At 52.3% G+C, this 8381-nt stretch overlaps 1 protein-coding gene across 1 annotated transcript in view; it reads right to left on the reverse strand.

Moving 5' to 3' along the window:
• Positions 1-206: 206 nt before the first annotated feature.
• The window catches only part of LOC108245221 (forkhead box protein O1-B), a 13151-nt gene continuing 4976 nt past the window's right edge, over positions 207-8381 (reverse strand). Inside the window, exons 2-3 of the mRNA XM_017431941.3 lie at positions 3001-3192; positions 207-2606 (exon numbers count right to left, since the gene is read on the reverse strand). Coding sequence (XP_017287430.1) covers positions 1446-2606; positions 3001-3192 — 1353 coding nt within the window. The 3' untranslated portion in view covers positions 207-1445. The remainder of the gene's footprint in view (positions 2607-3000; positions 3193-8381) is intronic.

Genomic DNA, 8381 nt, shown 5'->3' on the forward strand with positions numbered 1-8381 from the left:
ACTAAAAGGCTAGCTGAAAACTAAAGTAGCAAAACAAACTAAAAGCTAAACGCAACAGAACAGTAGCTAAAAGCTAAAAAGAAGCAAAGGGAAGCTAAAAAGCACTTAGTAGCTGTAAAGTGCTACATAAAGAAACTTAACTTGACTTAAAAACTGAAAGTAGCAGAAGGCTAACTCAATAACTGATGACAAAACCACACAGAGGGAACTGCTTTCCTTTTATTTGGCAGCGGTGATTTACGTACTGAACAGAACGGTGGGCGCCACAACTGCATTTATACAAAATACAGGAATGCTGGTGATGAAACGTTTGTTTTTTAGCATACAAGAATAAAAAAAAAACAACCCATTTATGTCGCGTTAGCAGAGACGGCCCGTCTTGTAACGGATCGTGAAAACCACGAACGTGTCAAACAGGATGGCGGCGAAGTCAGAGGCTATGCCTTCGAGGCTTCAGAGGTAAAACAGTTTGAGGTCAGAGTTTACGTCGTTTAATCTGAGACATGTAAACAGGCGTGTATGATCGACACGGTCACCGCGTTTCAGCACGACGACCAGGAGAGGAGCTCTGAACTCAAACACACAAAAACCCACACATGAATTAAAGAGAATATGAACAAGAGAATAAGTCCAAAGAGGCATAAAGAGGCAATAAGTTTCAAAATTTACTCCATTTTACGTCCGGTAGAAGGAATTATTACAACATGACCCGAAAAATACGAAAAATACACCTCCACAGGTTTCAAAATGTTTTTGTTTTGTTTTGGTTGAATTCAGAGGTTCACACCTAAACAGGAAACTCTTTAAAAAAAAAGACAATAAATGTAACACCCACAGTTAATACAAACAGGCTGAATCACCAAACCGACCAGCGTATTTACGGCACAAAAGCATCATTAAAAAACACGACATCTGGAACGTATCGGTCCGGTTCTGCCTGGCGACGGACAGAGAGGAGGAAAACAGCAGGAACCTCAACACGATCCGTCCGGTTTGAATTTATTTATCTATTTATGTATCAGCAGAAAGGAACAACCCGCCGACTGCGCCTACAAAGACAACAGCAGATAAACGACGCAGTCGGTTCAAATCTGGGAGCCTTTCAGGGAACTGTCCCGACCTCCAGCGCAGGTCTACGGGTGCGGGGCCGAGCGCCGACGCAGCCACATTCCAACTGTTTGACCTAAAAGTTCATCAATTCTCAGCAAAACTCGATCTGAGTTGGGGCGATACGCATTCCTTCAGGCTCTTTATTTCTTTTTATTTTTGGGGTTTAATGTCTCTTTCTGATCGGGGGAACCTGGATCTCAGCGCCAACCTGCTTCCATTTTTAGACGCAGGACTTTTATTAAGTCTATGTCCAAATATTTCCTGTCATTTCCAACCTGTACACACGTCCAATGTCCCCCTGTGCCCCCCTTCACTGTCTTCCTGTAGCGCCTCCTCTAACCCGACACCCAGTGGTGCGTGCTCGTCTTCACCCTCTGGGAGAACCCGTGGGGCCCAGCGGTGGGGTCGAAGTTAAAGTCCAGCCCCCCGCCGTCCATCAGGGTCTCGTGGAGGACGGAGTCCATGTCGCAGTCGAACCTCTCGATGGACACGTTGTCCAGGTCGCTGGGCAGCCGCTCCTGATGGTGGTGATGATGATGATGATGGTGGTGGGCGTGAGCCGAGTACAGTTGCCGGTAGCCGTTGCTGAAGCTCGCTGGGAAAGCGTGAGCCGGGTGTCCGCGGGCCGAAGGCTGTCCGCTCGCTCGCTGGGGGACGCCCGAAAGACCAGTGAGACGAGTCAGAGGCATCGTGTCGCAGACGTTTAGGTCTGGTGAGGCGGGGGGGCCCTGGTTGTGTGCAGGTGGAGGGTTTACGTGAAGGCCCGGGTGACCCTGAGGGGGGCCCACCATTTTAAGACCCCCCACGTGGCTCTGACTGCTGTAAGGGGACATCAGGCGGTTCGTCCTCCCTGCGTCTGTCCCCCGAGCGTCATTACAGGACATTAAACTCCTGCCGGCGTCTCCGTCTGAGATCAGCAATTCTTTGAGGAGGCCCGCGGGAGACAAGTACTGGTTCTCGTAAAGTCCGAACCCAGGCTTGGCCTCGGGGGGGGCCAGCCTCACCTGGCCATACGTGCACTTCCTGTAGTCCGGCGTCAAACCTGCGGCGCCGTAGGAGCCGCTCTGCAGCACGACAGCGTTAGAGGACGGCGAAGGGTCCGAGCCGCACTGGGGGGCTTTGGGAGACAGCAGGCTCTGGTTGTCCAGCAGGCTCTCCATCACGTGCTCCGCCCCGCGAGGGCCCACGGCGCCGCCCACCTCCGAGAGGCTGCGCAGGGTCGGGGGCTTCGTGGGCCCCGAGGCTCCGGGGTACAGCAGGAGGCCGTTGGGCTCCGCCAGCTCCTCCTGCTCCGGGGGGAAAGGGGAGCGCCGGCCGCTCAGAGTGCTGGCGTCGGAGCTGGTGCGGGTCCTGAAGGAACCCCAGGACTCGAAGTCCTCCGTGCTGAGGGACTTGGGGCTCCCCAGCCAGTACTGGGAGCCAGGACTCCTTCCTCCTTCTCCTCCTCCACCTCCTCCTCCTCCTCCTCCGCCTTCAGCTCCTTCTTGTAAAGACGTCTGAGGAGAAAAAAACACCAAAACTGACACAAAACTACTGGAGATGAAAACAGGCGAAGATAGAACGTAAAAAAAACTGAGTGACCGCTGAAGGAGTAAAATGCTAGCTGAAAGCTAAAAGCTGAACGTATCAAAAAGATAGTTAGGAGCTAAAATTAACAAAATGCCAGCTAAGAGATAAATGTGGCAAGAGGTCAAGTAGAAACCAAAAGTAGCCGAACAGCAGCTGGAAGCTAAAATTAGCCTCAGAGGACAAAAACAGCAGATTTCAAAGAGAAGAAAGTTTTTGAAGGACAATAAAGAATTATCCCTGAAATACTAAAAGTTACACAACTCCCAGCAGCCACCTCCTGAAGGAGCTGAATGTGCACGAGTAGTCGGATTACACCCGTACCTTCTTCTTGGCGGCCCTTCCTCGGCTCTTCACGAACTTGTTGTTGTTGTCCATGGAGACAGCCCGGCGCCGGGGTGACTTCCCGCTCTTCCCGCCGTCTGGGTTCAGCATCCACCAGGAGCTTTTGCCCGTGCCCTCGTTCTGGATGCGCACGAAGCGGCTATGCAGCGACAGGTTGTGCCTGATGGAGTTCTGGACAGGGGGCGGAGAAACAGAAGCGTGAAAACATGGAGGAACCCTCATGGGAAGACTGGGGGAAAAGGTCGGCAGTAACGGCGTCCTTTTGCCTCAAACGCAACGAAAATCGACCTAACACCACTGATGTTCTGGGTCCACACAGGTCACAGCTAGATGTGGCAGCCATCTTGAAAAGTTAATCAGCTGCAGGTGAACATCCAGCGACGACTTTCTGAGCGTTTCATTTAAAATCCGCCCAGTGGTTCATAAGATATTTTGCTAACAGACAAACAGAGTTGAATACCTAAAGGTAATGATTAAATTTGACAAACAAGATCTCTCCCAGTCTCTCAGCTCTCAAAAGACAAGTTGGGGATGAGCCTCAGCTACTACCACGCCAAGTGTTAGCTCCCTGTCTGTAACATTTGACAGAGTTATAGCTGTTGTTGTGTCTGCTAATGTTGATTGGCTTTGGCGGCCACCTTGAATTTGTCTGCGCGTAACGGCTGCAGACGTACAACCAGTGATTACTTGCTGAGGGTTTCGTTAACCCCCACCTCTGTGCTTCACGAGGTACTTCGCGGAGACGAAAGCCTTTCGAGACAAACAAAAAGGCCGAGCAGGAAGCAGCCGGAGGGGTCAGAGAGTTCGTCGCAGCGGCGGGGACGGGGAGACGGGGTGGAGGACGCCGGGTCATGGAGGTCATCCGAACACGAGCTCCCCCCCACGGCCGCCGAGGAGGACGACCCCGACGACCCCGCCCCCTCCCCCGTGCTCCTCCACTGCCGTTTATAAACACGGCTTCCTGTGTCAGAGGACGGAGGACATCCTGAGCTGAAGACACTCGTTCTGACGTCTTCTCGTTTTATTCACAACCTTCAGCTCTGCTGTTGTTTTTTTTTTTCCTCTTTTCAGATGATGTCAGTCTGTAACTGAAGACAGGATGTGAGTCATTAGAGGAGAACCTGAGATCTCAGCGCACCTACTTTCCTTCCACGTCCTGCTGATATGCAAATCTTCACGCTCTCTGCTTCGCTCATTCAGGAGCCCTTCGCTGCAGCAGCCTGACTCGAGGCGGTCCAGACTGTTGTTATCGCCCGCCGATTACCAAGGTGGACAGTGAACGTACGGCTCTGCTGTGTGCTCATGTGTCTGTTAGCAAAATATCTCCCGAACCACTGGGCGAATTTTGAAGAAATTTGCAGAAAGCAATCGCTGGATGGACCTCTACAGCTGATCGACTGTTGGAGCCAACCTGATTCAAGATGGCTGCCACAGCTAACTGACTTTAAAAACCACAAACACGCTCATAACTACGTTAATTGTACAGATATTAAGCTAACACTGGGTGTGGTAGTAGCTGAGAGTGATCCCCAACACATACTTCAAGCACTAATTGATCGCCACAGAGCTTTGTTTCAAATTTGTCTTCTAACTAATTGAAGTCAGCTCCGTCTGTCTGTTAGCAAAATATCTTATGAATCGCTGCACGGATTTTAATGAAACGTTCAACGAATAATCACTGGTTACACCTCAAGGACTGATTAACTTTTGGAGTCAAGACGATTCAAAATGGCCGCCGCAGCTGATCAACACGAGTCTACACAAAAACAGCTATATCTCAGTCAGTTTTACAGCTATTGAGCTAAACCTTGGTGTGGTAGTAGCTGAGAGTAATTCACAACACAAATGCTAACGAATTGTGTGAGATGTTGCATGACGTCAATTTTTCTACAATGCCATCATTTCTCAACATAAAAATATCTGAGTCTGAAACTGGCGCGCCTTCAGGGGAAAGCTTGTCCTTTAGTTGCTAAGTGTTGTTTTTAATGCTCCCGGCTCACAGAATAAGGGGTGCGCTCTGACCTTTTGTGGGGAAGTTCCCCAGGGCAAAAAGTACGGAGGCCTGTGAGGTACATCAGCGCTACTGTCTCGTTAAAGCTGAGGTTTACCGTCAGTACTGAATTATTGTCCTCTTTTGCTTTGCAGCTGTGATGAAAAAAAAAAAAAGCATTTAAATATTCGTCCACAACCCGCTGGTTGACACGGAGGAGGAAGTGACCTCTGACGTGCTCGGTTTTTTCAGATTTTGCCCTCAGAAAAGCCTCTTTAAGCAGGCGTCCACTGAGCCATCCATCCATCCAAAGCCCCGGCGTGCAGACAGGGGTCGGTCACCATCTTCTCCACCTCTCGCAGGAACCCAGTCCCCTCCGAGTCGAGCCCTCCTCCCTGCCCGGCCGTCAAAAACAAAGCGGCCCTGACGCAGCTGCCTGGCTGTGTAGCGGAGCGTGAGGCTTGCAGTAACGGTCGCGGGACCCAAGTGCACAAACAGGGGCCCCAGCAGCAGGTGCAACCGCAGGGAAAGTGGCCCCGCTCCGCGCGCAGTCCAAACGCACTGCAGAAGGCAGCAGACGCAACCACAGGACAGGACAGAAGGGCTCCCAGGAGACGGACCGCCGGGGAGCGGCAGCGTTCGCGAGGAGGGAAATAAGGCCTGACTTACAGGCAGAAACGACTGATTAGAGCTTCGTGGGCTTTTTGTTTCGACGCTGCAGTTCCGTCAGGCTGGACGACGGCCGGACACCTTGATGATCGGCTTCTCCTGACTCTCTGTCAAAGATTAGCTGATCTGCTCGGGACCGTTGTCCCGTTTCATGACCCGCTTCGGTCCAAGTTGGTCCACACGGCCTCAGGTTTCACCCTCAGATCCTCCGCAGCGAGCCCAAACCATCAGCCCTCCACCACCATGCATGCAAGTAGCTTTGAGGCCGATATGCCGCGTCTGGTTTTCTCCAAACATGGTTCCAGGAAACCTACGGCTCCTCCCTTCTGCGCTGCTGTGCTCCCAACAAGCCGTACTTGTTCCGTTCTGCTGATAACCGCCCTGACCCCGAGCTTCAACCTTTGACCTTTGACCTGCTGACCAAGTCTGACAAGGAGCTCATAGTCTGACCTTGGGGAGTGGATCTGCTGGGACGTCCACGCCGTCTTAAATATGATCTCCCCGTCTGTAATCTGGCTCACTGAATGACGGCCTCCATATTATTTGGAAATTACCTTTAACCTTACCCAGGTCGACGAGCAGAAGGTCACTGCTGATGTCGTTCCACCTTGGCATTGTGTTGACACACTCAAACAAAACTCCTGCTTCTATAGAAGAGATCAGACTGGTTTTATATTTTGCCTTTGTTGTTGTTTAATAAAAGTTGACGTGGTTGGAATCGGCTGTGTGTTTTTCGTCCACTCGGGGGTTAGACTTGAATCAACTCAGAAGCCGATTTGACCCAAAATGGTCGACAACGACACGGCGGACTCTGCAAAGTTCGGGTCAGTTTTTCTTGTGTCCCGATAATGCGTCAACTAAAACGTTCAGTAAACGGAGCTGACAAAAAGGTCAATAAAGCGTCCGTTTTAAACCAAGTTCCTGTAAATTTAAAAGCACTTAAACCTCCTGATGAAGAGTCCTTTGCTGTCTTCCACCCGTAAACCTTTGTCTTCAAGAGTTTTCACGCAAAGGTTCCCGACAAAATGAGAACCTGACAACCAAGATATCTTCCTATTGTTGTAAATCGACAGATTCCGTTCACGTCGAAGAACATCTAGAAGCAAGCCGTTTTCCCCAGATGGAGGACAGAAAGGACTAATAGTTGGACCCGCTGGTGGAGCACCTATCAGTTCAGGGCGGAGCGCAAACAGCAGAACAATCGCATCACTGGAACCGTCTTCCAGCGTGTAACCGCCGCTACAAAGGCTTTTTTTTTTGTTCGATATCTGATGCAAATGAGAGGAAAGGAGCGAACTCGAGCAGAGATTCAGTGAAAGGACAAGCCACTTCCTGACGGTGTCTTCCTGTGCGCCCCTCCCCCCGCCTCTCCTCTGACCCCGGATGCGCGAGCGTGGGACCTGTGGTAGGCCTGTGACGGGGCGGCGAACAAACAGAAAGAAAAGAAAAAGAAAAGCTGCAGCAGCTCGGTGTGCAGTGCCTGTCACCTCCTCTGCGTGCGCCCGGACGCCAAAGAAGGCCTCCCACCTGTTAGCGGGGAGCGCCACGCGCCGCGGGCTCAGCTTCGGCTGAGCGGGCGTTGAGAAACTGACGGGAGGCGGCGCCGTTTCAGTCCCATCCTCGAGCGCTCGGAGCGCCAGCTACTACCACGCCAGGTCGTAGCCTCAGCAGCTGCGAAACTAACCGAGGTGGCCCAATGTGGCGGCCATCTTGAAATGGCAGGTGCCAAGCCGTTAATTAATTTCTGAACTACAATCGAAAGGACGATTGTCAACAACAATGCCGTTGTTGACGCGAGCTCACGTCTGCCCGAGCCTTTGTTTGGTTCCTGGCTGTCTTCGCCTCTCGATGACCCCACAGCACGACAAACGTGGCCAAGTTCTGCTTGTGAAAATACCAGCAGGGGGGGGTGTTATTATGATCCTGTGTGAGCTGGAGGACAATGCAGAGGCCCACATACCACGGATTCCTCCGGTTCGCACGTGTGGACAGTGGGCTGCGCTCTGGCCTCCGCCGCTAACAGCCGGTCAGCTGACGGCCTCTCCTCCTCCTCCTCCTCCTCCGCTCTTATTTGGATGTCAGCACAGCACATTCTGTTAGTCGTGTCTTTTTTTTTTGCCTCTTTCAGGCTGTCACACAGGAGGACGTCTCTTGTGAACAGTTAACGTCTCACCTGTTGCAGGTCGCTCTTTGAGCGGCCTCCGTTTGGAGAAATCCAATCTCACCGCGACACGCTAACAGCAGCGGCCCCACGACTTTAACAGTGAGCGCTCCTTTGGGTTTTTTAAATAACGGGGGCCCTCTGACCCGGGTTCTCTCGCTTTGATCAGCGTTGGCTTGTTGATCTCGGGGGAAGGGGGGTGTCGTTCACATGGAGGCTTCTACCAGCTCGCCTCCTTCCTGAATGAATACTTCATCACCGTTACCTGCCCCCGGTTTTCCACTGCGGACGCGCGCACAAATGTTCGGCCCCAGAGAGCGGCGAACCACCGCTTCAGCGTGCTCTGGCCGGAGCACCTGAGAGAACCTCTGAGCCGGTCGGGCTCGGGGGGGCGCCACTTCCCTTTCCCCGGCAGCGTCACGGTCCGTTGAGAAAAACAGCAGCAGTGCCAGTAAAACGCTAAAAGTCTGTTATGCGCTCACCAGGAAGGCACCAGCAGGCCACCCCCCCTCCCCCTGGGAGCATGGGGGGTGGTGGGGG

This window comes from Kryptolebias marmoratus, linkage group LG13 (genome assembly GCF_001649575.2).
Source record: "Kryptolebias marmoratus isolate JLee-2015 linkage group LG13, ASM164957v2, whole genome shotgun sequence".
NCBI lineage: Eukaryota > Metazoa > Chordata > Actinopteri > Cyprinodontiformes > Rivulidae > Kryptolebias > Kryptolebias marmoratus.